The sequence below is a fragment of the Aythya marila genome (genome assembly GCF_965140915.1).
Source record: "Aythya marila genome assembly, chromosome: 5".
Lineage (NCBI taxonomy): Eukaryota > Metazoa > Chordata > Aves > Anseriformes > Anatidae > Aythya > Aythya marila.
In genome coordinates, this window is record NC_139046.1 from 25,473,946 (window position 1) to 25,500,370 (window position 26,425).

Genomic DNA, 26,425 nt, shown 5'->3' on the forward strand with positions numbered 1-26,425 from the left:
CTTTAGAACCTCCTCTACCTGCGTCACCTAGACTGCCCTTCCTGCTGAGAAGGCAATGAACATACTATGACACCTGACACTTCGTTATGACCTAAAATTCCAAGTCAGGTGTAGGAACAGCCTACAATAGCACTGAGGCATGGAGAGCTACGTATTTCATTTATATACACACACACACACCACCTTTTTTCTTTACTTTTTTAATAAAAGAAATAAGCTATTAATTCTTGCCACCTCAATCTTTTAGTGTCACTTACTCTGAACAAGGCAAAACTTCAGTCCTAGGGACTGACAGCACCACTGTAGATTCCTGGGACTGAGACAGGTCTGCTGGGCAAAAGGAAAGCAAAGGGTCTGCAAAAGCCCACTGAATGTTGGAGGGCGGACAGCCAGCAACAGTGGTAGGTGACAGCCCAATTCAGCTGAAAAACAATGAATAAGCAGCAGATGCTGGAATGAATCCAGATTCTACCCACTAGAAATACACAAGTAATACCAAAAAAACTCAAATGATTTTTTTTTTTTTGTAAGAACTTTCAATAAGCACACATGCATACAGCCTTCTCTTGGCAGAGACGAGTGGTTCCACATTCAGGACAAGGCAGGTGAGTCAGCACCACCTGGCAGGTGGTTCACAAGGTGCTGAAGATGCTCCTGAAGATGCTCCTTTGTGCGTGCTCACGGCTACTTCATGTTTCTAAAGGGGAGGCCAACAAGTCTTGGAGACAGGCTCAGTTCAGACACACACACACACACAGCTGGAGCCATCTGTAACTGCTGTATTACAGAGTAAGGGAGATGAGAAGGAACAGCTGGGAAAAGAGTGAGCAAAAACCCTCTGGAGACTGCCAGAAAATGCCTGCAGACAGTGTTCATCCACAAGAAGTCCCGTCAGAATTTGACAGAGAAGGAGGTCCCACAGGAGCACCCCTTCTCTGCCTGGGGGTTGCTCACCACCTGGAAGGAGCTGCGAATCAGCTCCTGGCTGAAGTCCACCATGGAGCCTTTCACAAAGGCCAGGCTGTCCACATCCACAACCACACGGGCGCCACCTTGTTCAAACACCCTGCAGAAAAGCAACGTAATCAAGCATTAATTGTGCCGCAGAGCTGACAGAGAAGCAGTCTGAGCACCTTCCTGAATTCACAGGCGTTTTTCCTTCAGGTCAGGGTACCACATCGCACACACCTTTCTTGTCACCCCTGCAAAGCACAGGGGTGCTGACCCCCACCACCCCCGTTTGTCCTTGCCTGTCATCGGGATTGACAACTGTGTCCAGGGAGAACTTGTACTGGAACCCGGAGCAGCCGCCTCCTTCCACCTGCAGCCTGAGGAACTCGGAGCCCTCCGCGATCTCCAGCAGCCTCTGCAACAGGCAAACACAGGCACACAACCACGACGGAGGATCCAAACACACAGATGAGCGCTCCAACCGTGCCTAGAGCAGGCGGGGCGCTTTGGCAAGCCCTGCCGGGGCCCTACCTTCACGCAGCTCTGGCTGAGGTACACCTGCCCCTCGCCCTCCGTCGGGCCCGGCTGCGAGGAGGACGATGCCCAGCGCAGCGCCCGTCCTCGGAGCGGCGGTGCGGGACGCCAGCTGCCTCGGGGAGAAAAGGGCAAGCCTCAGCGCCGGCTCCCAGCACCGGGCGGCGACGCTCCGAGCCCAACACCCCACCACCACCACCGCGGGGCCGGTACCTGGCCCGGCAGCCCAGCGCCAGCTTCCAGCAGCGCCTCAGCGCCCCCGGCGCCGCCATCTTGCCTCCTCCTCCCGCCCGCCCCACGCCCCGCCCGCCATTTCCGCCGCGGGGCCGCCATGGCGCCCAGCGGGGCGGAAAAGGGGGGGGGGGGAAGGGGAAATGGCGGCCGTGAGGGACCGCCCTGCCCCTGTCAGCCCCCGCCTGCCCTTCGCCACGGCTCTCCTGCCCCAGGCGAGGGGGAACTCCCCTGTAGGGGACGTTTTGATGTGGCTGTGTCAGCACGGTCTCGGGGTTGGGAAGAGGCTGAGCCTCTTGTGCCCGTCCTTGAAGTGAAGGCGTTTTGCTTTCGAAAGCGGCAGAGCTCGCGAAAGAAAAATAAGTTGGCAAATAATGCAGCGCTTCTCCACAGAGTGTGTTTGCGGTGGGATTAGCTGTGAGGGTTATTTACACTGAGTAGTACCCGGAGACCCTGATAGGGATCCAGATGCCATTGTAGGGGGAATTGTGCAAACACAAAAATAAACTCAGGGCCTGGGCTCAAGGATTTTTTAGGATTTTTCCTGATATTGCCTTTTCTGTTTTGCTTTCCTTTATCAGGTGAGAATATCTAAGTAAGCTCAGCAGTCCCTGTAGAGGTCTGTTTTCCTTTGGATCAGCACTTATGACTGGCAGGGCAAACACAGAGATCTGCGTGCTCAGGTTTCTGCGTGCCTCTGCAGTTCCACCTCGTCCTCCCCTCCTGCTCCTCGCGGCTCTCCTGTGAGAGCAGGATCCAGCAGCATTGTGCACATCCGAGCGTTCATCTCGGTCTTGGTGTCGAAGGCACAGTTCCCAGATGCAATCTCCATGGTTTCACCTCCTCCTTGGAGCACGGAGCCTGCGTTAGTACCAGCACTTCTCATCTCCCAGGCCCCCTCTGCTCATATCTGCTGCCTCTTATTTTAACTTGTGTAGGTGTTTAATGGCTCTTCAATTAACTCTTCGCAGTCAGAGCAAGGAACTCGGGCTTAATAAGAGGCTACATTAATTTTGTTAAAGACACTTTTCCTCTTAAAAACTTCTACCAAGAACATTGCGAATCATCTTGTCTCACCTGACTAAGTCCTGAACTTGCCTGGCAGCCCTAAGCTGAGCAGCCCGACTTAATTTTTCTCTCAAGCCCAACCATTTGACATGTGACAGTAGTCTGGCCTGTTCCTCAAAGATGTACTCATGGTTAAAGGAGTCTTATCTCGTTCTTCCTCACATGCTTCTGCTGGAGGAATTCCAGCCCGCAATCTCGTTCCCCCACCCTGGTGGTGTTTGCGTGGAGTCATGCAGTGGCATGAGAGGAAAACCAGTCATCCCAGCAGGATCCCTTCAAGTCAGTGCACCTCGGGACTTGGTGACTGTTAGCTCTCTCACACATCTCGGAAAAAGGCAACGTCTAGAACAGCCTGACCTCCCCGCAGCCCAGCAGCGGCGAAGGAAGTGCTTAAATCCAAAATGAGATCTGCTTGACAAAGTTATTGTCCATTAAGCGTGGAGTTGGCAGTTCCACGCAGAGACTTGCAGTCTCCTGGAAGTAGAATTATTTTCTTTGGCACATGCATAGAAATCAAGTGCGTGGTAAAGTGACTGCAGTAGTAAACATGTAGTTAAGTCTCATGTATATAAATCCTAAAAGCCTCACTCCCACAGTTTAGTGGTGAATGTGTCTGCCAGGCTGAGAGGGGCCCGTGCTTTCAAGTAACCACGTGCTTTTGCTTATTTATACCACCCTGAACATGTAAATAAAGACTGGTTTGGACTGTTTACTTTTTCTCAGTCTGAGGTTAATGATGCTCTCATAAAACCATGAAAGCATCACAGGCAGGGGCCCAGAGGAGCTGGTATCAATCCAGTTATCTGCAAAGAGTTGATGAATCCTCAGATCAGGCATAGTGGAACACTTGATGCTTTTAAAAACATTGGGGGTGTTTCCTGAGTTATTATCAATGTGGTATCCCAAAAGCAGATGACCTGTGGAGGAGTGAATCAAGAACTCTTGGGAGAAAAGGGGGAGGATGGTGCCTGCTTCCCACACTGTACTGGCTTTTCTTCTGCAGGGTGTACTGGACTATCTTGGGTATTGCATGCACCCCATGCTGTGCCTGCAAATGCCTTTTGGGGATTTGATATAGCTTCTTTCTGGCTGCCTTCAGTTTTGCCAGCGTTGAGTGTCAGAAATGTGACAAGTATCTTCAAGGCATTTCTGGATGTTGGTCAGACTCTTATTGCAGGCTGAGAAAATGAGGGAGAGATGAGCTAGCCTCAGTCAGAGTTAATTTAGTCTAATTAATAATCCACGACTCTGATGAGTGATTCAGGTGCTGGGATCAAACGTTCTGAGTGGCTGGTAGAGGTCTGTGTAACTAAGGAGAACAGCTATTTCTTTGCACCTTTTATTATCAGTAATTACTTTTTCTTTCTGCCAGCTATGCGGCGAGGGGGTGTTTTTGTCTCATCCAGAGTTACAGCCTACATTTTATTCCTTCCTAGGCTGTGACTTTGTTGGTTTTGTGGTTGCTGATAGCTCAATGTAATCTGTTCTTAGGTTTGATCATACTTTATTTTCCTCTCCTTATTCAGGTCTGCATCCCCTAGGTTTGGGGAACTCCTTTAGCTCTCTTTAAGCACACTGTATTGAAGAGGTCTGCCAGTGAGTTGAATTCTACAGCTATTCTGCTCTCATCTCCCCTGCAACGTGTATGTTCAAGGCATCTTGTACTTGTTTCGGTGATTCAGAAACAGCTGATGCTAAAACTTCTGACATGGCTGTTGAATGCAAGAGTGGCTTGTGACACATTTTGGTGTGAATTTTGATGACCTACAGCAAAAGGAGCATGTTCTGGCTAAAGGAGCAGTAGAAAATGATTAGTCCCTGTATGTGTATTTTCTCGAGAATACGACTTCTGTGTTCACTGCTGCAGGTGTATCTGTTTACTGGGTTGCAAGTGCAGTGCTGTTACAGGAACTTACATTCGTTGGGTGTAGCTGGCTCATAAAGTGGAACCTTAGACTTTTTCCCCGTGTAATGGAGTTGCTTGAACTTCATGAGCAAAGAGCTCGGGTATCAGTGTTGCTGGGAAAAATCTGCCTGTTAACTTTCTTTTTCTCCCAGAGTTTCTGCGCCTCACCACAAGCTCCGCGTGACAGCGGTAACCTGGGGGGAGCTGTGCCGCAGAATGAGGCCGGCCTACAGCTGAGGCCAGCCTTGCTGAAGTATTTTGGTGAAGCGGTGGGCGCCGTCATGGATCAGAAAGGGACACGAGCGAGTTGTGTGAGGCTTGTGCTGAACACTTCGCCCTGCAGCATCTGAGCTTTGGTGCTGCTCCTGCTAAAACCAGCGTGACGATTACACACGATACGTGCTAAAAGGACGGGGCAGGACCTGCTTCTTTTTTGTGTTAAGGCCTTGCCCGCCCTGTTATAAACCCAGACTTCTTTTTTATCAACCCGCCCCCGTGCTCCGGGGCGGGCCCAGGGGCGGGCCGGGCCGGCCCCGCCGCGCTCATGTGACGCGGCCGCCGCTGCCCGGCCCTGTCCCGCTGTGGGTCCCGGTCCCGGTGTGGGTCCCGGTGTGGGTCCCGGTGCCGCCGCCATGGTGCCGCCGCCTCTCGCCCTGCTGCTGCCTCTCGTCGCCGCCGCCCTGGCCGAGCCCCTGCGCTTCGTGGATTGCGGTGAGCCCCGGCCCCGGGAGCCCCGGGGTGGAGGGGGCCCGGCCCCGAGCCCCTAGGGAGCGGGTGCAGCCCCAGCCCGTGACCCCGCTGCTGCTCCTCGCAGGTTCCAAAGATGGCAGCATCCAGGAGGTGAACGTGAGCCCCTGCCCCACGCAGCCCTGCCAGCTCGTCAAGGGCACGTCCTACAGCATCAACGTCACCTTCTCCAGCAGTAAGTACCGGGTGGGGGCCTCTCTGCCGCCCTGCGGGGTCACCGGGGTGGCTGGAGAGGGGCTGTGGGTGGGGAGAAGCTGCTGAGGAGCAAGAGCACTGCTCAGTGTGTTCTCTGTGGCCTCCACACAAGGCCATGACACAGAAACGTGTTTCCCTGCTCTGGTGCCACACTCACGCTTTTCTGTGTCCTACAGAGATTGAGAGCCAGGGCAGCAAAGCGAAGGTGTACGGTGAGATGCTGCACGTGGACATACCCTTTCCCATCCCTGAGCCCGACGGGTGCAAGTCTGGGATCCAGTGCCCCATTCAGAAGGGGCACTCCTACAGCTACCTGAACAAGCTCCCTGTGAAGAGCGAGTACCCTAGTGTAAGTGAGCAGGAACCCAGTCTGCTCCTCAGAGCTACCTTTGTCCTGGGGCAGTCCCACAACTCACCTCTTAGGAGGGATTTCTTGTCCTCCGGTAGTAGGGAACAGGTTAGAAGAGTCTTCAGGCCACCTAGTGTCAATTCTGCTACGAGCAGGCTTCTGTTTCTAGTTCCTGTTTTGGGAAAGATCCAGTGGAGGAAGCGGCCTAGCTCCAGCTGCTCAGAAGTGGCTTCAGCTGCCTCAATATCTGTCTCTTGAGTGCTGGTTTCATACGTAGCCTCCCCGCAGAGCCTGCTGCTCTCAGCCAAATGCTCTCAGATTTGGGGTGTTCAGCTGCAGGATGCAGTTCGGTTGGGGTGCCGCAGGTTGTTTCCACTCTGCTTATTCGGAGAGCGTGGTTCTCAGTGCAGCGTGTGGAAGGCTCTTGTGTCACCCAGCAGAACCCTCCTTCCCTGTAAGATACTGCAGGAGTCACCGCGTGTGGCCTACTTAACGTGGCCAGGGCAGTGCCCCGGCTCTGTCCTCTTTCCACAGAGCTATTGGGACTTCCTTGCTCAACAGATAATTGAAACTGCCCTCTGTCCTTGTTTTGCTGTCTCCTAAATGCTCTCACTTCCCTCTTCTCTCTTTCAGATTAAACTGATTGTGAAGTGGGAGCTGGTGGACGACCAGGACCAGATGTTGTTCTGCTGGAAGATACCAGTGCAGATCACCAGCTGAGGAGCCCTGCTCTTAGCAGGGCTTGGGGAGGGGAGAAACAGAAAGAAGACAACACAGGCCAAATTCTTTTATATAAGTATTTCCTACTGCTTCCTTCAGGGCTCTGCAGCCTCTGAGCAGCTAGTACTGTTGTGTTCCTGCAAGCTCAGCTGTGGGCAGAGGGCCCTTACTCCTCTAAGAGCCCTCTGGTGTGTTCTCACAGCAGCTCAAGGGGGAGCAGTGTCTGCTGCCGTCACCAGGAGAGACTGAGCGTTAGGGCATTGTCCTCCGGGTTCTCTGTGGAGGCACTTCAGTTGTTTGCAATGGAGCTGTCTGTCCTCACAAAGAAATTTCTCCGCAGTGAACCTGGCTAGTGTCTGAGCTGCTACCTGGTAATCCTTCAGTGCCTCTTGTAGAATGCTGGCTACATCCACCCTCCTGCGCTTTTCCTGCTCCACTGTGACCGGGACGCTCCTGGGACCTGTGTTTTCCACCCTTACAGCCGAAGGAGAGGGACGAAGAGGAGGCTTTTCCTGAGCTGGCAGTGCAGTCCTGGGCCAGCAGGACTGTGGCTGGGAAAACTTCCTTTTCGTGGATGCAACGCCAAATGGCATTCAATGTCTGCAGGGATGATTCTTTCTCTAACCAATGGCTTGCACTGTCAACCAACCGGGAGCTGCTGGGAGCTCCCGAACCTCTTTTTATAACTTTCCTTTTAATAAAGGCTAAAGAAAAATGACGTGTGCTGTCTTCTGGAGGTAGAGCTGCGGGCTCCTTTGTGTGTGAAGGAGGTGGGTGTGAGCGGAGCCCCTGGGGGCTGGAGTTGGCTCCCGCAGCTGGTGCTGGGCTGGGGCAGATAAGCGAGTGTTTGGCCTGGCAAGGCTCTGCGCTCGGCCGGGAGCGAGGGGACGCTGGTATCCCTTGGCAGGGGGAAGACAAGCACGATTCTGACCCAGCCCCAGTGTCTTGAGCCACAGGGCCCAAAATAAATGTTTTATTTAACAACATGAGAGAAGTTTCCAGCAGACTCGGTTAAAAAAAAAAAAAAATAAAGTCACCATCAACTTTACAGAAAAACGAAGCTGGAACCTCCCCCCCTGCCCACTCACCCCCAGCCAGCGCGGGCAGGGGTGGGGATGCGCCTGGGGCGAGCCCCCCGTGGGGTCCCCCGGCCTCTGTGCCACGTGGAGAGGGGTGGGCAGCAGCTTTGGGGAGCCGGGGCTGTCCTCCCCAGGGCAGGACCCGTGGCGCGGGGCAGGCTGGCCGCTAGCTCAGTGCAGCAGTGATGCTCGCCCTGGGGAGGCGAGCCCAGTCTCTGCGGGGTGCGGGGAGGAGCTGGGGCTGCGTGGCAGGGGAAGGCGTCCTGCGAGCCCCCGCGGTGCGTGGCACGGTGGCGGGTGCAGCGGGGGCCAGGCCGGGGAGGGCTCTGCTGTGGCAGAAGCGGGGGCTGGCGGTGAGGAGGGGGGGTACAGAGGCCGGGAGCTCAGCCCTGGGGGGGCGCAGCCAGGAGGAAGGTGGCGAGGGAGTTGTGCGCTTTGGAGGGGAGGGGGCGAAGGGCTCGGAAGCAGCCACAGCCCCGGGGACCCTTCTCCGCGCCGCCGGGTCCCGGAGCAGCGTTGCCGGCGGGGAGCACCCCCACCGCCGCTCCCCTAGAGCTACGCTGCCGCCGGGCTCTGGGCTGTGTGGGGCACGCAGTGGTGGGGCTGGGCCAGGGCCACGTAGCCGGGCGAGCAGCGGCAGCGGTAGGAGCCCTCCGTGTTCTCGCAGGTGCCGCCCTGGCACAGGGGCGCGGGGCCGCCCACCTCGTCGCACTCGTTGATGTCTGCAAGGAGGAGAAGAGGGGGTGAGGCAGCGGCACGACATGACCCAGCGTCTCCTCGTGCCCCTGCCAGCCCCCTCAGGCTGCTCTGTCCTCCCCAAGCACCTCCAGGCTGCCCCCCGTGACCCCATCAGCCCTCATCACGCTGCGCTGCACCCTACCCATTTGGCTCACCGCTTTGTTCGGCTCATCTGCAGAGCTCCCCGTGTGACATCCCCAAATTTGGCACCAGCAGTACAGGATGGAGCCCCAGTACGGGGCTCCCCGTGCTAAGCAGCCGGGCACCCCCCCAGGCAGCCCAGCAGCTTCCCACTGCCACGTTGTGCCAGCCTGGGATCTGGGAGAAAGGCCGCCTCCAGCCTTGGAAAATGCCCTTTGCTGGGCTGACAAGGCTGGGAGGCAGATGATGGTGACCCTGAGAGGCCAGTTATCACCTCCAGGACCAGAACAGAAAGGAACCTCGCGCTGCACAAACAAGGCCTTGTTTTATTAACCTGCAAACTGTGCCAAAGTGCTCGGGCAGGAGCCCTGCTCGGCAGCACAGGCAGGCAGAGCGGCCCCCAGCACAGCTTGTGGCCAGAGGCACCCGAAGGCCAGCAGCAGCGAGGTACTAGCAGTGAGCACCGAGCCGTGGGGCTGTCCCACACCAGGCAGGGCTGTGGGACGAGGACGAGCTGACGGGATGCACCCCGCAGCCGCAGCAGCCCTCCAAAGGCTCGCAGTGTGGTGCGGGTACGTGACAGCCCACGCCGGGGAACGGAGAGGGATAAAATAACAGCTCCGGTGCGAAATGAGCGCTGGCGAGGCGAGGACAGAAAGAGCAACAAGAAAAGGCTCCATAAATACATTAGCAGGAAACAATGGGGAATGTAGGCCTGGTCCTTATCGGGGGAGGAAACAAAAGCCAGACAATGCCGAGCTGGCTGGCGCGGCCGCCGCGGGCTTTGTTCCAGCCATCAGAAAAATGCTCACTGTGACCAGAGCCAGCGCGGACGATTCAAGTATGTGGAAGAGGGGGCAGGAGCACGGGGCAGGCTGTGGGAGGGAAAGGCAATACCGTGGTGGAGGAGCTCGACAATTAGGTAAAGCTGTCACAACCATATTGCTAAAGGGCTGCCGCCACTCATCCCTAAATACTTCATGCTCCTGCGCTGGGAAGCCAGCAGTTCCCTCTGAGGGAAAGGATAAAGGAGGTCTAAGGGACCTGAGGAAGGGGAAATTTGGTGACTAGCTCTGAGGACGGAGAGGGGGAATCCAGAATTAAAGACTACTCCCCCCCATCCACCTAAACAGAGCAGGTTTCTGAGTGATGAGGTCATTGCCCTCCTCCCCCCAGAGGATAGCGGGGTAGTTAAATAGTCGGTGTAGATCTGTTAAGGCCTGATTGTGTCAAGCCAATCTGGTTCCCTTCACTGACCCGATAACTGCTCTGTCCGATAAGGGAGGCACGGTGGATATAACATGTCTTGGCCAGGGTAAGGATTTCAACACGCTCTCACATGACACACTCAGCCAGACCAAGAAAATACGGGCGAGATGAAAGTGTGGCAATCGCACAATGGGTCACCAAGCTGCACCCGAAAGATAATTAGCAACAGTTGGCTGCTAACATAAAAGCCATTTAAAATGTATCCTGCCCCCTGCTCCATTCAATTCAATCGGTGTGAACAAAGGAAAACTCCCCGTGCTCACAAAACCTGTGCATGATCTCGGGCTGCAAGTGCTCTGGGGCTTCAGGCCCCCCCTGGCCCAGCAGGGAAACCCTTTGGAGAAGTCCAAGTTCACCAAAGACGAGCGTAAAGCCCTGCAGCCCAGGAAAGGGAAACTGCACGACTGTGGAAGTGGGAGCCAGGGGATAGGCTCTGCCCTGTGGGGAAGCAGAGGCCACGGGCTCCGTGTGTTTGTGCAGTGGCACAATCGCGTTGTGCAGTAAGGATGCTGGGGGCTGGAGTAGGAGCCCTGCCCAAGGAAAGAGAGGGGCTGCTGGTGTGTCGGGTGCCTCAGGATGGCCTGGGGAAAGGATAGAGACACACTGTGGGGGTGTAGAGACCATGAGAGGAGCTTTAGAGACCTTGGCTCGTAGGACAGGGAGGATTTAGAGGAAAGCAAGCAGAAGTACAGCAGCAGCTGACGAGGCACGGGGGTGTTACCCAAAGAAGGCAGCGAGCAGCTGCTCCCCGTGTTCCCTGGTGCCCCGAGGTGCCCTGATGTTGGCAGAGCTGAGGCAGGCTGCAATGCCGCGGGGACTTTCCCAGCTCCAAGGCCACGAAACACCAGTCAGAGAGGGGAAACCTCCTACACCTGTCCCAGCCAGCACCAGCAGAGAGCGGCAGCAGATAAGGGATGCGGGGGCTGCCCCGGCTGATGGGGACAGGGAGCCACTCACCCACGCAGGCCATGCGGGTCATGTCCAGCTGGAAGCCGTCGAAGCAGTCGCAGGTGTAGCCCTCTGGGACGCGCACGCAGCGCCCATTCTCACAGCCGTTGAGGATGCCACACTCCTCAGCCTGCAGTCCCTCGAAGCCCTCGTAGAGACCTGGAGGGTGGCAAGGTGATGTCAGAGCAGGGTGACCGCCCGGCCGGCCAGAGGGGACATCAGGCATGTGGTGGGATGGTGCAGGTGGGGCTGGCACCAACTGAGAGCAGCCAGGAGCAAAGCTTGGGGGAGAGCTTGGGGCCATCCTGGAGCATCCTGGAGCTTGGGTGGGAGCTGCCGGGCAGCCCCTGTGGACATGAGACCAGAAGGCAGCTCTCTGTGTCTCCCAGTACTCACCAGTTTGGCTGGGCAGGTAGCGGGGCGGGGGCCGCCCCGGGCCGTGGTGGAAAGGGCTGCCACGAAACTCGCTGCTGGGTTCCCTCCGAGGGAAGCCCACATCGGGATTTCCGTATTCGGATTCCAGGTAGTTGTAGTAGGGGCCCATGTCTGGGCTGGTAAGGCCATAGTGGGGGTCTTCCAAGCCTGGTCCGTACTCATACCTAGGTCTTTCTCGGACCTCAGCCCCTCTGTCACTGTCTTCACTGGCCCCACTACACAGGAAAGCAAAATCAGCTGCACAGAGTGAGAGAAAAGCAAGGTCAGAGCTCAGGGTATGATATGACTGTAGAGGGTGCACCCACAGAGGGTGCACATCCCTCAGAGTGCACTGTGGGGTGCTTGCCCGTGCTGCCCCGCTCACCGGAGGCCCTGTGGGGGCAGAGCGCGCAGTTCTGGCCCCAGGCTTCGCCGAGGCGGCAGCAGCACTCGGTGTAGGTGGTCTGCTCGCCGTGCAGCAGGTCTTGGCAGATGTAGTCAGAGACGGTCTGCCAGCAGACGTCCAGGTGGATTTCATACTCCTCCAGGGCATCTGCGAGCGACATGAGCAAAGGATGCTGTGGAAATCCTCTGGAAGAGGGTCACTCCCTTGCTATGGGGGGGGAACAACCGCATGCCCAGGCTCCATTCCCTCCTGCACCCTCTCGGGGTGACCCCGCTGCGGGTGGGATGTGTGAAGGGGTGCTGGGGCTCACCTGCCCTGCCGGAGAGGTTCACGCAGCGGTTGCCAGTGGCATCCAGCACGAGCGGGAGGCTGCAGAAGCAGTGGTAGGAGCCGTCCGTGTTCAGACACTCGCCGTTGATGCAGTACACTTCGTTCTGGCACTCGTCCTGATCTGCCCATGTGCAAGGACAGAGCAGTCTCAGGCTGGCAGGCAGGGGCAGCGGGGCCCATTCCCTGCCAAAACGCTGCCTGCCACCTCTCCCATCCCCAGGAGGGTCATGGGGAGCCCTTGACAGGTATGGGAGCAGCAGCTCCTCTGTCCCTCCACACAGTGGTGGCCCCGCTGCTCTTTGAGGTCATCTTACCGACGCACTCGAGCCTGCTGGGGTCGTAGAAATAGCCCGTACGACAGAAGCACTTGTAGCCCGGCACCGTGTTCAGGCACTGTCCGTTGCGGCAGAACTCAGAGCCGAACGTCTCGCACTCATCCATGTCTGAGAGGGGTGGAGAGAGAAGAGAACGTGTCACAGGGAGCACAGCCACATGGCTCCTCGGACTGGGCCACCACGAGGTCCCCAGACAAGCCCCCTGCCTCTGCCAGCCGCCTCACGCCTGTGAGCACCCACAGGCTGAGCAGGAGGAGTGACAGAGAGTTCTCTTAGCGGATGCTTTCACAAATAGGACGTGCACTTGTGTTTCTGGAAGGCTGAGAAGACAAACCCATGGAGATGAAGCATCAAAATCTGAGCCAGCTGGCCACTAGAAACGCTGATCAGTAACTGGAAGGCTTGTGTCTTACTGGACCCCATCCCTGGTGGGAAATGTGCATGGGGCTGTTCAACAGAGACAGGGTCACTGCCAGCAGTGAGGCAGGACTGGAGGAAGAGGCACTTTCCAGCTCGGTGGTACTGACAGTCTGTAATTTCTCCGATGGAGGAAAGCATCCATTTCTCTGAGCAGGATGTCGGCACCCCCCATCACAGCCCTGGGGAGGTATTTCTGGGGCTCCATCCCCATGCAGGGCTTGGCACTGTGCCCTCCCTCTCCCCAGTGGAAGAAGTGATGCTAGTACCTGTGAAGGAGACTTTTCCCGAGAGCAGATCTTCCTGGGGAACGTAGCCCTTCCCTAGAGGGCAGACCTCTTGATACTCCACTGGCCGAGGGGCAGGTGCCAAGGAGAGATGGGACAAAAGAAATCAGCCCGTTAGTGCAACCAAGCTGCTGGGCAGGGCACCGGCATTGCCTGGGGGTGGCGGGGCCGCCGGCCTACCTGTGCCCGCCATGGGGCAGGGGTAGGTCTCGCAGTTGTCACCCCAGGCTGCCCCCACGGTGCAGCAGCACTCCTGCTTGGTGACGTTCTTGGCCAGCACACTGTCACACAGGTGGACGTCGCCGATGTGGTAGTAGCACTGCTTGCGCTCCATGCTGTCGGAGGGCTGGGCCGCGTGGCTCTCGGGGCCCTCTGCAAGACAGCAGAGCAGGGATGGCATTCCCACACCCAGGAGGTCCTCGCCTCTCCCCAGAAGACAGCTCTCCCATGCCTGCATGGGCACGTTCAGCCCTGGCACCCCGTCAACCCCCTCGGTCCTCCCTCACCCCAGCCGGGGCTACCCCGCTCCTGCCCTGCCCGCTTCTCACCCATGGCTGCTCGTGGCTGGCACTGCCCGGCCTCCGTGTCGTACTCCTCGTGGTCACTGGGGCACAGGCACAGGAAGGATCCCTCCACGTTCTCGCAGAGCGCGGTCCCACACACGGCCACCATCAGCTCGCACTCGTTGACATCTGCAGGGCAAGGTGTGAGCAAGGCCCATGGGGTGGGAGGGCAGAGCACGGCTGCAGCACTGGGGCATCCTTCGGCGGGGAGCTGGAAGCTGCTAGGGCAGAGCTGGGAGCTCCGTTTGTGCTGTGGCTCAGCACAAGGCTCCTGTCTGTGCCTGGGGTTCTCAGTGCATGGATACCATCCCTGCCCACGCCCTGGGTGCCACCACACAGCAGGGGCACTGCCACACTGGCCTACAATCGGCTGAAGGCTCCTCCTTACCACCTGGCAGGGTGATGACAAGGGACGGGGACCCCAGCAGGTGACTCACCCACACAGTAGTGCCCTGAGGGCGAGCTCTCGTAGCCGCGGTCGCAGAGGCAGCGGAAGGAGCCCTCCGAGTTCTCACAGAAGCCGTGGCTCCCGCACAGCGTCTCGTTGGCGCATTCGTCTATGTCTGCAGCAGCAGGAGTTACAGCAGTTGCCCCGGAGCCCAGCGCCACCACACACACACACGCAGCCCAGCCCCTTCTGCCCTGACCCCAAAGGCTGGGGATTAGGGCAAGCGTTTGGTGTGAGGGACCAGGAAAACTGCAGAGCCCCCCTCGCACTTCTCCTTTCGCCTGTTGCTGAAGCCTGAGCTCCAAACCCAGGGCTGCCTAACCCTGGTAGTGGCAGCTTTCCCCTCACCCAGTGCTGCCACGCAGGTGACTGGTGCAGGCAGTCACTCCAGCAAGCGCAGCTTACTGGGAGCTGTGGTCCAGCCCCAAGCCTGGGATGGCTGTAACCTGCCCAGGACTCTCCCTGAGCGGAAAGCAGCACAATGCAGTGTCTGTTCCAGATGCCAGGAAGAGAGAAGTCTAGACACAAGCAGGCAGCTCGGCCAAGAAAACAAACTCTCGGCATTATCTGCCTCCCCACTGGCCACATGCTTCCTCCTCCTCCTCCTTCTCCCCCGCGCCCCTGGCAGAGATGTCCCACAGCCCCCCTGTCCCTGCAGGGAGGGGACAGGGCCAGGCAGGCTGTACTCACCGATGCAGTCGCCCAGGGGCGTCCAGTGGAAGCCGGGCTGGCAGCCCATGATGCAGCGGTAGGAGCCCAGGCTGTTCTGGCACCGCCACGTGCCGCAGATGGCATCCCCGTACTCCTTACACTCATCCACGTCTGCAGGGAGCAGGGCAAAGGGGCAGAGATGGTTAAGTGGGGTTCCCTGCTTGCTCACGGGTCAGGCTCAGTTTGCCAGAGACCCTCAGGCCTTGCTGGTCCTCCTTATGGGGCAAGTTTGGGTGCTGGGAGGCAGCAGGGCTGATCTCCCCGGTGATGAGCTCTCACCTACGCAGTCGTCGGTCTCCTGGGAGTGCTTGAAGCCATTTTCACACAGACACCTGTAGGAGCCTTCCGTGTTCAGGCACTGGCCTTGCGAGCACCGGGATTTGTCTGCGCATTCATCCACGTCTGCAGAACCAGGCCCCAAACGTCAGGCTGGATCTTGCAGCAGGGGAAGGAGCAAGGGGCAGGGCCGGAGGTACGTCCCTCACCGCCCACCGACCCACCTTGGCAGCTGACTCCGCCGGCCGTGTTGGAGAAGCCGGGAGCACAAATGCAGAAGTAGGAGCCGTGGCTGTTGAGGCACTCACCGTTGGGGCTGCAGATCTCGCTGTTCAGGCACTCGTTCACATCTGCGGAAGGAGCAGAGTCAGAGCCCCCCACCCAGCCCTGGGGGACGTCCTGTTCCTCTCCACAGTCTCTTACAGGCTGCCCTCGCTGGGCTCCTGGCCCCTGGCTTTCTTGCCATGGAGGGAGAGACCTTCCCTATGCACAGTGCCCCTGCGTTTGGCTACAGCCTTATGGCTGTGCCGTGTGTGGTGGCATCACCTGCACTGGCACTGGCAGCCTCCCTGCCAAGAAAGAAGGGGATCCGTAGGGCAGCTGCGTGCCCCGGAGCCAGGAGGCTGCAGGGATGGGTTCGTACCTTGGCACACGGTGCCGTTGAGGAGCTCGAAGCCAGCTGGGCAGTGACACTCGTAGGAGCCCGGCGTGTTCCTGCACTCTCCCCCCCGGCACTGAACAGCGGGGTCTTCACACTCATCCACGTCTGCCGAGCAGAAGGACACGGCGCAGAGTGAGGCCCCAGCTCCTGCCTCCCCTGGAAGAATCCCTCCCAGGGCAGCCCTCAGCCCGCTGTCAGCCTGCAAAGATGGCTCGGGCTGCCCTGCAGTGCAATTCTGTGAGCCCCAGCGCCTGCCTCCAGCAGAGCTCTGTGCCGGGTACCACCAGCACCAAGAGGCCAGCGCAGAGCCACATGTGCTGCCAAGCCCTCTCTGCAGCTGGCTGCACCAGAGCAGGCGTTGTGGAAGTAACCCAGCACCAGCCACACGTCCTGTGGCTCTGCTTTCCTACTTGCCAGGCTGGCCTAAGATGTCCTTCTGCAAAGCTGGCCCAGCCTCAGCCAGCCCCATCGCTCAGGACTGCTCGTCACCTGTCCCCGTGCCACAGGCTCTGCGGGTGTCCCCACAGTGAGCCCCAGGGCAAAGGAAAGGAAAGGACCCTCTTTTCCTCTCTGCAGAGCACCAAGCATGCCCCAGGCACAAAGCAGCTCCCTCCCTCCTCAGGGCAGAGTGTCCTGCTTCAGACATCTCCAGCTCCAGAGGGCTGCAAGTAGCGATGCTCTTCAATCCTTTCGGAGACGAACCATAACCTAGTTTATTTATCACAAAACTATCACGAAACCCTTATCGTTTCTCAACTATGAAGCCCAGATCCACAGACAAGGCCACGGGCCACGGCAGGGAAGAACATGCCATCCTGCCATTGGGTTAGTGTGACCCGAACGGTATCGAACCCTGATAAGGTGCCCTCGTGACCCCGCCAGGGCAAGGTGGCTGAGAAGGGGGTCACGTGCAGTCCTGGGAAAGGGGAGGGCAGATGGAGGGGACCAAACCACTGCTCTTCCATTGCACACAAAAATCATATGGAAAGTGACCTCATTTCACACCAGGTTTCTCAGGCACTAACACAGAGGAAAATTGGGATGGGGAAGTGGAGACCCCATGCAGGGGAACTTCTGAGAGCCACATCAAAGTGAGATCTTCCTGGGTGCTTTTCAACAGCTATGTGTAAGCTGCAGAGCTCCACAGCTCTCTCTAGAGAAATTCCTCTATTGAGGACCTATGGTTGGGGCACGCGCTCCCAGGCACGCGATTCTGAACTGAACCACACACAGCCTGTCTCTGCCCACCTTTCCAGGGCTCCTCATATTCCCCTGGCATTTGTCAGCTTTTCTCAGGTCACAATTAGCCCAGGAGTCCTTCCTCCATCCCTTTCCTGGGTGAAGATCTCCCTCCTGCTGCTCGGGGTGACATCCACTCGCAGCCCCCTGTGCTACCTGCTGGCTGGGGAGCTAAGCAGCTGCCGAAGGATCTGGAGGCTAAGGGATTCCCCAGGCCCTACAACAACCTAGGCATGGCTGTCTTTCCCCCTGCTGGGTATTCCTTCCCTCCAGCACCCGCTCCTCTGTCCCAGGGAAAGGGAATCCTTGCCTTCGCACACGCTGCCATCTCTGGACACGGCGTAGCCAGCATCACAGGCCATGCAGGAGTAGGAGCCCTCGGTGTTGAGGCAGAGTGCGGAGGGACAGGCAGCCCGGGCGGTGCACTCGTCGATGTCTGCGTAAGCACACGATGGAGAGTGAGGGGAGCAGGAAGAATGAGGAGAAACCACAACCAGCAGCTAAGCTGAGGGAAACGGCCAACATGGGGTCCAAAGAGTCAGGACCTGGCCAGAGCCAAGAATTCAAGAAGAGCCCAGGGAAACCTCTGGATGGATGTGTGACGTGTCAGGGGGCTCTGGGTCTGGATCAAGAGCTCCTCAGTACCTTGGCAACTCTTCCCATCAGGTGCCACCTCGTAGCCCCGGTAGCAAGAGCAGCGGAAGGAGCCATCCAGGTTGATGCACTGTCCGTGGGCACAGGTCCCCTCCACAAGGCACTCATCCACATCTGTGTGACAGGGAAAAGGGCAATATGGCACGGGAGGGTGCTCAGCTGCATTCCCACCACCCAAGGCGCAAGGGCACCGTGCTAGAGAAGTGTGCTGCACGTGCCCCTGGCTCTTTTTGAGGTTTGCATGGGGGTGAGGGTGCCTCCCAGGGCCAGCCCCAGGTCCTCACCAATGCATCTCCCGTTCCTGGGCCGGTAGCCATCCACACAGCTGACACACCGGTAGGAGCCCGGGGTATTGACACACTTCCCATGGGGGCAAGGGCTGGGATCCACGCACTCGTTGATATCTGCCAAGACACAAAATCTTTACAGGCTCCTCCAGGGTGTCCCCTGCAGCTGGAGCCTCAGAGTCCCACTCTGAGACAGGGGTGCCAAGAGAAAGAGAGACGACCCCTCAGCGAGGAGAGGTATTCAGCTCTGCATGAAGGACAACAGGCAGCAGCACACTTCACCTTCACACTGTCCTCGGGGCCCCATGGCAAAGCCCTCCTTGCACTCGCAGCGGTACGAGCCGGGGGTGTTGACGCATCGCTGTCCTGGGCAGGCAGAGGGCTGCTCACACTCATCTCGATCTGCAACACAGAAGGAGACAAGTCCTGAAGCCTTCCTGCTCCACAGCTGGGTGCAGGAGATTTGCTGCTCCACCTGCTGAGGTCTGCCCATCCCAGGACCAGCACCATGAAGCAGTGCTCAGCGTATGCACGTGTGCATGCACGTGAGAGAGCACAAGGGAGGGAGAATGGGGAGACCCTGGGGAGGTGGCAGCCCGGTGCCAGGAGACCACCACTCACCCTGACAGCTCTGCTTGCTCTCCGAGACAACCAGGGTGTAGCCAGAGTAGCAGAGGCACAAATAGGAGCCCACGCTGTTGACACAGCGACCTTTCCCAGCACAAGGATCCTGCAGGCACTCGTCTTCATCTGTGCTCAGGCAGGGAAGGAAGGCAGGCTGTCAGCACCAGCAGCTCCTGCCGCCCCCCACCAGCCCCACAGCACGCCGTGTGGGCAGGGCTCAGCACAGAAGCCAGAAACCCTGCCCCAAGAGCCTGTAGGACCAAAGGGTCTACAGACAGTTGGCAGGGAGGCCCTGCTCCTCAACCTGCCCTGAGCAGAAGGGCTGGGGGAGCTGGTCCCGGCAGGAGTCCCTCACCCCAGGGCTGCTCTGGCCCTGCTCACCCCTCACCTCAGAGGAGGTGCTGACGTACCCATGCAGCGGAGATGGCCGGGGTGCAACGCGTAGCCCGGGTGGCACAAGCAGCTGTATCCATCTGGGGTGAGCACACAAGCACCAGCTCCGCAGGCGAGAGGTGAAGAGGCACAGCCACTGGCCCCTGGGTGGAGAGAGCGCAGGGCTGGGGCTGCACCAGTCCCCTGCAGTGCTCAGCCCCACACAGGGGAGGTGATGACGTTGGCCAGCCCCATGCATGCCAGAGGTCTTGGAGGATGGGGCCGCCTTTTGGGGTGACAGCAGAGCCCCCTGCCCTGCCGAGCAGGGTGCAGACAGCAGGGGGGCAGCAGGGCACAGGAGAAGGCAGCAGCATCACCCCCCACCCCAGCCCAGGGCCAGACCAACCCTGGACAAAAGGCTATTGAGGGAGGCGCATTCCTCAGCAAGGTGCCTCCGCCAGCCCTGCTCCCAAAGGTGCTCCAGCCCCAGGCGGAGGACCAAGGGCCGAGCTCCCAGACGCTTCGGCAGCCCTGGAACAACAGCCCTCTTGTTTTCTGCGCCGTAAACAAGCCGCCCCAGCAGCCAGATGCCGCCCCTTCCACCCTGCTTCCCGGTGACTCAGCTCACGCCGCAGCCACCCGAGCAGGCGCGTGACCCCCCTGGCCTGGTGTTTGCTGCCCAGCAGATGAGCTGCAGGCACGGAAGGGCCTGGAGAACCAAGGGCTTCACTCCCAGAAGGGTCATCCTTGGACATCCCTGCTCCTGGTTGCCTTCCCCTGGCTGGGACATGCCAGCGGGGCTGGGATGGCAATCCTGGGTGTTAGGTGGGAAGAGGAGAGGGCTGGGAAGGGAGAGAGCTCTGGCATAGAGCTTAGGATGTAATTTCCCCGCAGTGGCAGGCAGGCAGGGGAGGGACACGCACCTGAGCCCTGTGCAGGCATCTGTGTTGGAGCAGCATCAGCCCAGGTGGCGGTGGGCACGGGCTGAGCAGGAGCACGCCGCGACTCCTCTTCCTCTGCTGAGGAAGAACATGGATGAGCTCCTTCCCCTGGCCCCAGGCGCAGGTGTCCACCCAAAGCCCAGCAGTGCTGGCTGTCCCGGTGCCCACATCCCTGGGGCAGCCAGGATGGGGCAGCAGGGAGGCTGCAGAAACCTCATCATCATCTTGTTTAACCTCCAGCCCAGTGCTATCTCTGAGGGCGATGACATCTCAAAGCCACCGTGCCCTTCCTGCTGCCCCTTCCCCTTCAGCACCGCTCCCCCCCTGCCTTCCCACCCGCCCCGTGCTCACCTCTGCGCGTGGCGGGCTGCGGGGTGGCACCAGCAGCAACCTGAGGGACAGAAACACCAGACCGCTGTTAACCACCCGTACGGAGCTGAGATGCCGTGCCCACCAAAGGGGACAACCCATCTCTCCAACCCGAGGACCTTTCCATTACAAAGAAGCAGCTAAGCAACAGCAGCCCCACTCCAGCTCTGCCTCAAAGTCGAAAGCTTTGGAAACTTTGGTTCAAATATCTGCCCTGAGCTGAGATTGCCCTGTGTCCTTGGGAAAGGACAGTCCACGTCTAGTGGCAATGGCAGTGTGCTGTCCCCTCTCTCAGAGGGGCTGCAAGGATATTCAGGAGCTAATGTAGAGGGGGCACAGAGGCACTGAGGAGAGATATAACCCAGCCTCTAATGATGGCCAGGATCAAGAGACAGTTTTCAAGTCAGGCGCGTAATAACGAAGCCCATCTGCAGATGAATTGGTCCCCAGACAGCTCAGTTGGAAGGAGCCCTGTGTCTCCTGTGGGGAACTGGAGGTCACAGGCCATGAACTAGGGCAGCAGTTCCTGCTGGTGTGAGCTCACAGCCTCTTAGCAAGGGCTGGGCAGGCACCTGGCACAGAGCAGATACCTCGTCATCATCTTGTTTAACCTCCCTGCAGAGCCAGCATGGCCTGCTGGAGACATAACACCTCCTGCAGCCACCCATCACCCATCCTGGCATGGCCACTGCAGCGCAGCCAGGGGGGAGGCTGTGCAGCTACTCGCTCACCTTGCTGCTGCCTCTGACCACATTTCACAACTCCCCATCACCTGTTTGTGTGATCCTGCCACGTTTGGCAAGACAAACCTCACTCACCTGCCCAGCAAGAGAAACTTGACCTGGAAAGGGAAACAGTGCACGGTGAGTGGAGACAAGGCAGGCAGGTACCCTCCATCCTCCAACCCTGGCAGCTCTAACCTCATCCCACCTCTACGGCACTGCCTCACAGTGCTTCATTCTCCCCTGTAAGAGCTTGTTGCCAAAGCCAACACCCCCGGAGCGTCCACCCCAGCAGCTGCTGGCACAAGCAGTCAGTCACACTTCTCCCCAGCTGTACTGGACAAGAGCTGAAGGAGTGCAGTGCCAGGGCTCCCACACGGAGCTGAGGTCCCACGGGAGGCAGCCTGGCCAGCCAGCACCAACTGCAGAGCTGCAGTCTCGGGAGCCTGAAGCACCCAACCTCCCCTCCAAGGGCTTGAAGAGGTGATGTCTCATGCTCCAGGAATACCGCAGGGCTGAAGGACACCTTGCATATTCACACAGATGTACAAAGCCCGTATCAGCCACAAGACCACCCATGGGGACACGGTAGGACCTGGGAATTGCCCTCCCCTGTTAGGGACCCAGATGGAGCAGCTTTAACCTCACTCTACCCTCTCCTGCCGTGATGCCAGGGTGGGGTAATGCCTGCAGGATGCTTCCACGCAAGCTGTCCTGCAGCTGCTGTCTCCTTGCTGTCCAGTCTAGCGTCCAGTTGCTGCTCTCCCTTTGCTCTTCCAGGCTGAGGGGCAGCTCTTCTGCCTCTGCCTTCCTCATGGACAGGCGGATATCGGAGCTGGAGTAGGTGTAGCCATGTCCTGCTGGGCAAATCTCCTTAAAGGCTTCTGTGAGGGAAAATCAAATCTGAGCTTTAGAGGTTGGAAGGGAGAGGTTAATGCAGGGATCACAGGCAGATGTGCCTGCAGTACCCAGACATGATGGTGGGACGTGTGCAGGAAAGAGTGAAAATGGACAGGTGTCTGTGAAAGCAGGTACCACTTTCTCCCATCCTATCATTTTCTGGAGATTTCTAAGGGTTAACTCATGACAGAAACACATCTTGGCTGCAGCGGGTGGACGCATCAAGCAGAAGGTATTTTCAACAGCTGCTGGCTGGTACTCCTGGACACCAAAACCTAAATCTCTCCCCCAGGTCAGTATTGCTAGGAAAGGGTCACCCCACAAGAAGGTTCAGAGTGAGTGAAGGAGCAGAGAAAAGCAATCCCCTGGCACTCAGGCACTGAACACTTCGCACACCACTCAAGATGCCCTACACACACCAGATTTTTCCCAGCCCTGAGGATTTCTGCGCCTTCCTCTCCCCATCCCACCCCACTCAGAGACATGCTGAACTCACCCCCGCTCCAGCAGCAGAGGTGAGGGAAGCCAAGCGAGACAGAAGGGCTGCCAAGCAAGGCCAGGCACAGCCGTGGCTGTGCTCTCCCCGCAGAGCTGTGGTTTCCCGGTCTCACCTGAGCCAGGCACAGGGCACGCCTCGCAGTTCTTGCCCCAGCCCTTGCCGACGCGGCTGCAGCAGCAGATCTGCTGGGTGATTCGGTGCGAGAGGGGGAAGGAGCACACGCCTCCGGCCGCCGAGCGGTAACACAGCCCCTGCTCCATCGACACCGCCTTGTCCGCTGAAACGCAAGGGCAGGGTCAGTGCCTGAGGTCCAGCCCCGTGCCCACCGAAGAGGGATCTGAGGGCGCTCAGCCACTTGGGACTTTCTCTGCCCGTGCCCTCAGCCTGTCTCATGACAGGAGCAGGGGGCAGCACGCAGGCACGCAGCCTCACACCCACCCCCATGTGCAAGAGGCACAAAGCTGCAGCCCCACTGAGCTGTGGGGTCCTGCTCATGTCCTGCCCGTCCCCGTGCTGCTGCTCCCCCGGAGCACTTACAGATGCAGTGGCTGCGGGAGGGGTCCAACATGGTGCCAGGCCTGCAGGTGCAGCGGAAGCTGCCACGGGTGTTCAGACACTCGGCGTCTTTGCACAAGCCCTGCATCAAGCACTCGTTGATATCTGCGGGAAGAGGGAGCCCTGGCTCGGCTGACAGCCCCTGGCCATGTGGCTGGGTGCAGGAAGGGCTGCGAGGTGGAGAGGAGCCGCCTCTGCCCTTTTGCTGCCAGCCAAACCAGCCCCCAGAGCCTCGATGGTGCCTCAGGGGTGGAGGGATGAGGGAAGGGCACAGGGACTGGTGCCCCGTGTGGGTGCTGGCAGCGCTCTGGCTGCTGAGAGAGCCCACTGCTAGGCAGAAGGCGGTGGGCCAGGCTCTAGCTCATTGTTGTAGAGTCTTCTTCTGGGCTGTAGGTCATGCAAGAGGGAGGACACCAAGTTGAAACACTGCCTCTGCCCCTGACTCAGCAAGCAACGTCAGGCAGTCTTCAGAAGGGAGCTGGGCTTCTCCCAGGGAAACGCCGTCAGTCTCATCTGCTTGGCCAGCAGTGAAGCCCTTCCTACAGCACCACGCAGGAATGTATGAGCTAAGCTGCAGAAGATGGGGGTTGGCAAAAGGTGCGTAAGGGGGGAGCTGAGGGCAGAACTCAGGGTGGAGGACAAAAAGGAAGCGCTCCTCACGGGTTGATCCAGCTTTATATCTTCGCTAAAGACCTTGGACCAGAAAAGTAAGTGTGCTGATGAAATGTGCCGTCTCGGGAAGCACAAACCGTTCAGGAAGAGCTGGATGGGAGTGTGGAGCTGGACAAACCTCAGCAGCACTCCACTACAGATCTCATGTGCTACAAGCGAAGAGGTTGGAGCAGCCAGTGAGAGCCCACAGACCATGCTGCTGTACGGGATGCCAACGCGGTGCGAGGCAGCTTCATGCAACCACTTCCCAAAGCCCCAGGGCAGTCCTACCACCAGCATACAAGGCCTTGCTGGAACCTCAGGAGACCTCTAGAGACTGTCTCAAGGCGGACGGGGTGCAGGGAAGAGCTGCTGGGACACTTGGAAGAACACTGCCTGACAGCAGCTAGGCACAGGAACAACTTTCCCCACTCTAGCTTATTCCTCGGAGCTGAGGCATCGCTGTTGGCAGAACTGGGGTGTCACACAGCCAGCTGTGACAGCTGGAGTTTAGACTTACTGACCGGAGAGGTCCTCTCCAGACCTGTGCTCTTAAACTCCTCCGTTCATTCCACCAGCTGCCCCACACACGGCTGAGGCACACAGGGGCCACGAAAACCAGGTCACGATGTTCAGCCAGTTGGAAGTACCAATGCCACAGGGATGTGCAACAGGCCAGGGAGAAACTGCATCTGTCTGCACTGATCTAGAGCCGGCCCTTATGCAGTTCCTGGGGCAGAGCTTTCAGCAGAGGATGGAGAACAACTCAACCCCCGGGTCTTCTTATGTGGGTTGCACAGACATCCCCTTGCATACCTCCTGATCACCCCAGACCCCAAGGAAGGACACCTCTCAAGCTCTCTCTAGATAGAGAAGTGTGAGCAAGTCCTGAGAGAATCTCCTCTGCTGACCAGAAGTGGTGGCCTCAGAGCAGAAACCCAACAGAGAGATAACAAAGCTCGGCAGGGAGGATCAACAGAGCACCCTGCATGGCAAGAAGACCTTCTCTGAAAGGATCTGCAGAGACTTTATGGCATGGATGATGCAGGAACCTGTGCACAGTGTGGTGCTGTCCCTTGCAGCTCGGGAAGGAGGGGGTGGCTGTGACAGTGCTGTGACAAGTGGCGTTTTCCTGCTCAGTGCCAAGCACAGGTGGGAGTTCACAAGCAAAAAGCAGTGCCCAGACCCCAGATGAGCTGGGAACCCTACTCAGAGAGGAGGCTTGGGCCGTGTGGCTGATCTCTGTCCCTCGCTGGCCCCACTCAGGGCCGTGTCACGCCGACATGCCCAGGGGATGAGGTGCTTGGCCTCCGCGTAAGCAAAGGGATTGAAGGGATTAGAATAATGAGCGCACAAAACAAACAAGCACCAAGGGCTGCGCTTTGTGAGCTTAATTTAAACCAGGGCCACACGCTGGCCTCGGTCCAGCCCCATTTTCCACTGGCAGCAGAAGACCCACCCACAGTGGAAGGCCCCGGGGGGAGCAGAGGCAGGCAGGCGCTCTCGGTGCCACACGCTCCTACCCCTGCCACCGGCCAGAGCCATGGCTGACCCACAAGAAGAGGCCTCAGGCACCGTGAAACGAGGCTCATAAGCTGTCTCGGCTGCTTCCTCCCACCCGACACAAGCCTGCTGGTGCTCCTGAGGAACAACCACGCTGGGCCAGGCAGCCCGTGGTTTATACCAGTGTGTGGTGAGGAGAAAGGACCCGAGTCCGCAACAGGCACTGAGGTGCAGGTGTGTGTGGGACTGACCCCAGGGACCCCAGCCCACAGATGCCTCTGCCCTGTGTCTAGCAAGCACATCACTCCTCCAGTGCCCCCCTTCAGCCTGCGAAGCCAGAGCCCAGCAGAAAGGCTGCTGAGCTCCTCTCCTACAAGCCAGTGGCCTCAGGAACCGGCGGCTCTCATCCAGCCCCTTGGCTCCCCTCCTACCTGGGTTGGCAAGAGAAGGTCCCGTGTGGCCTCTCCCAGTCTGTCATCCCAGTCACTCACTCTGGAGCTGAGCTGAGGTGCTGGGCTTCCAGACACACATCCCACAGCAACAGCAGGGATCGGAAAAGCACCTCGAGGCAGCAGACTGCAGAGCAGTGCTCCTCCAGCCTGGCTTACAAAGGAACACGAAGAGGCACACGTCTCTGGTTCAGGGCTTTTCCTGCGAGGAGACATCTTCCTAGCCAACTTCACATTGCCATTGCTCCTCAGCGTGCTGAGCCTCGCCCTGCTCCAGCAGGGACGCAGATCCAGAGCAGCGCCGCAAGTCCCAGCTCACTGCCATCAGTGGTTCCAGCTGCTCTGCTCCTCAGGCTCCCATTGAGCATCCCCGGGTGGCTCCTCACACCCATGGCACTGCCCATGGCCACACAAGGGGTGAGAGCTGAGCGCCACGGAGAATAGAAGCCGTTGTGCCGTTGAAAGTTCTCCCCCAGGACAATGGGGGGAGGTTGAATCATTAATTAAGGAAGCATGGTGGAAAGTCCCAGCAAGATGAGTCATTAGATTGCCAGCCCTGGGTTCGCGTGGCCAGGGCCCAGGCTCCCTGCTGCATCTTCTAGATGACACCTCGCAGCTTATCGTGAATCACGGGAAGGGAACCATAAAATTCTGCTGCAGTCAGAGCACGGAAAATGAAACACTGGGCCAAAGGATGCCAAATGAGTGTGAACCAGACAGAAAAGTGTGGTGGTGCCGTCCCCACATGGAGCTGAGGGACTGTGGGAGTGAGAAATGGATAGACCCCAGCAGCGCCGGGCAGGCAAGGCAGCCTGGCTGCCTGCACGAGTGACACACTCAGAACAGAGGAATCCACTTTTATGGCACTCTCCCCCTTAAAAAATCAGCAAATGAACAAGCAGTCAGCCTTCCAAAACAGTTTTCAGGCAACAGAAC

The 26,425-nt window shown here is 58.4% G+C and overlaps 3 protein-coding genes across 4 annotated transcripts in view; 1 reads left to right on the forward strand and 2 right to left on the reverse strand.

The window, feature by feature from the left end:
* Positions 1–686: 686 nt before the first annotated feature.
* On the reverse strand, positions 687–1,772 carry ISCA2 (iron-sulfur cluster assembly 2). Its single transcript, XM_082761977.1, has 4 exons — positions 1,699–1,772; positions 1,483–1,597; positions 1,251–1,366; positions 687–1,066 (listed from the first exon to the last, which is right to left on the reverse strand). The coding sequence occupies exons 1-4, from the start codon at positions 1,755–1,757 to the stop codon at positions 892–894; spliced, it is 465 nt and encodes a 154-aa protein (XP_082618103.1). The 5' UTR covers positions 1,758–1,772; the 3' UTR covers positions 687–891.
* A 3,462-nt stretch (positions 1,773–5,234) lies between these two features.
* NPC2 (NPC intracellular cholesterol transporter 2) lies at positions 5,235–7,419 on the forward strand. The gene is made up of 4 exons (XM_082760668.1): positions 5,235–5,401; positions 5,505–5,612; positions 5,809–5,981; positions 6,615–7,419. The coding sequence occupies exons 1-4, from the start codon at positions 5,323–5,325 to the stop codon at positions 6,699–6,701; spliced, it is 447 nt and encodes a 148-aa protein (XP_082616794.1). The 5' UTR covers positions 5,235–5,322; the 3' UTR covers positions 6,702–7,419.
* A 218-nt stretch (positions 7,420–7,637) lies between these two features.
* Positions 7,638–26,425, reverse strand: part of LTBP2 (latent transforming growth factor beta binding protein 2) — a 57,197-nt gene continuing 38,409 nt past the window's right edge. Inside the window, exons 10-35 of one of the 2 annotated variants that reach the window (XM_082760667.1) lie at positions 22,869–22,991; positions 22,444–22,608; positions 21,586–21,816; positions 21,029–21,051; positions 20,193–20,232; positions 19,824–19,916; positions 18,939–19,064; positions 18,526–18,654; positions 18,187–18,306; positions 17,902–18,021; positions 17,609–17,731; positions 17,274–17,399; positions 15,707–15,829; positions 15,288–15,413; positions 15,067–15,189; positions 14,767–14,898; positions 14,066–14,191; positions 13,614–13,757; positions 13,246–13,437; positions 13,048–13,128; positions 12,341–12,469; positions 12,007–12,147; positions 11,676–11,843; positions 11,273–11,548; positions 10,886–11,035; positions 7,638–8,502 (exon numbers count right to left, since the gene is read on the reverse strand). In XM_082760667.1, the coding sequence (XP_082616793.1) occupies positions 8,336–8,502; positions 10,886–11,035; positions 11,273–11,548; positions 11,676–11,843; positions 12,007–12,147; positions 12,341–12,469; positions 13,048–13,128; positions 13,246–13,437; positions 13,614–13,757; positions 14,066–14,191; positions 14,767–14,898; positions 15,067–15,189; positions 15,288–15,413; positions 15,707–15,829; positions 17,274–17,399; positions 17,609–17,731; positions 17,902–18,021; positions 18,187–18,306; positions 18,526–18,654; positions 18,939–19,064; positions 19,824–19,916; positions 20,193–20,232; positions 21,029–21,051; positions 21,586–21,816; positions 22,444–22,608; positions 22,869–22,991 (3,497 nt within the window). In that variant the 3' untranslated portion in view covers positions 7,638–8,335. Of the gene's footprint in view, positions 8,503–10,885; positions 11,036–11,272; positions 11,549–11,675; positions 11,844–12,006; positions 12,148–12,340; positions 12,470–13,047; positions 13,129–13,245; positions 13,438–13,613; positions 13,758–14,065; positions 14,192–14,766; positions 14,899–15,066; positions 15,190–15,287; positions 15,414–15,706; positions 15,830–17,273; positions 17,400–17,608; positions 17,732–17,901; positions 18,022–18,186; positions 18,307–18,525; positions 18,655–18,938; positions 19,065–19,823; positions 19,920–20,192; positions 20,233–21,028; positions 21,052–21,585; positions 21,817–22,443; positions 22,609–22,868; positions 22,992–26,425 lie in introns of both variants that reach the window. The other variant, XM_082760666.1, reaches the window with a different exon arrangement.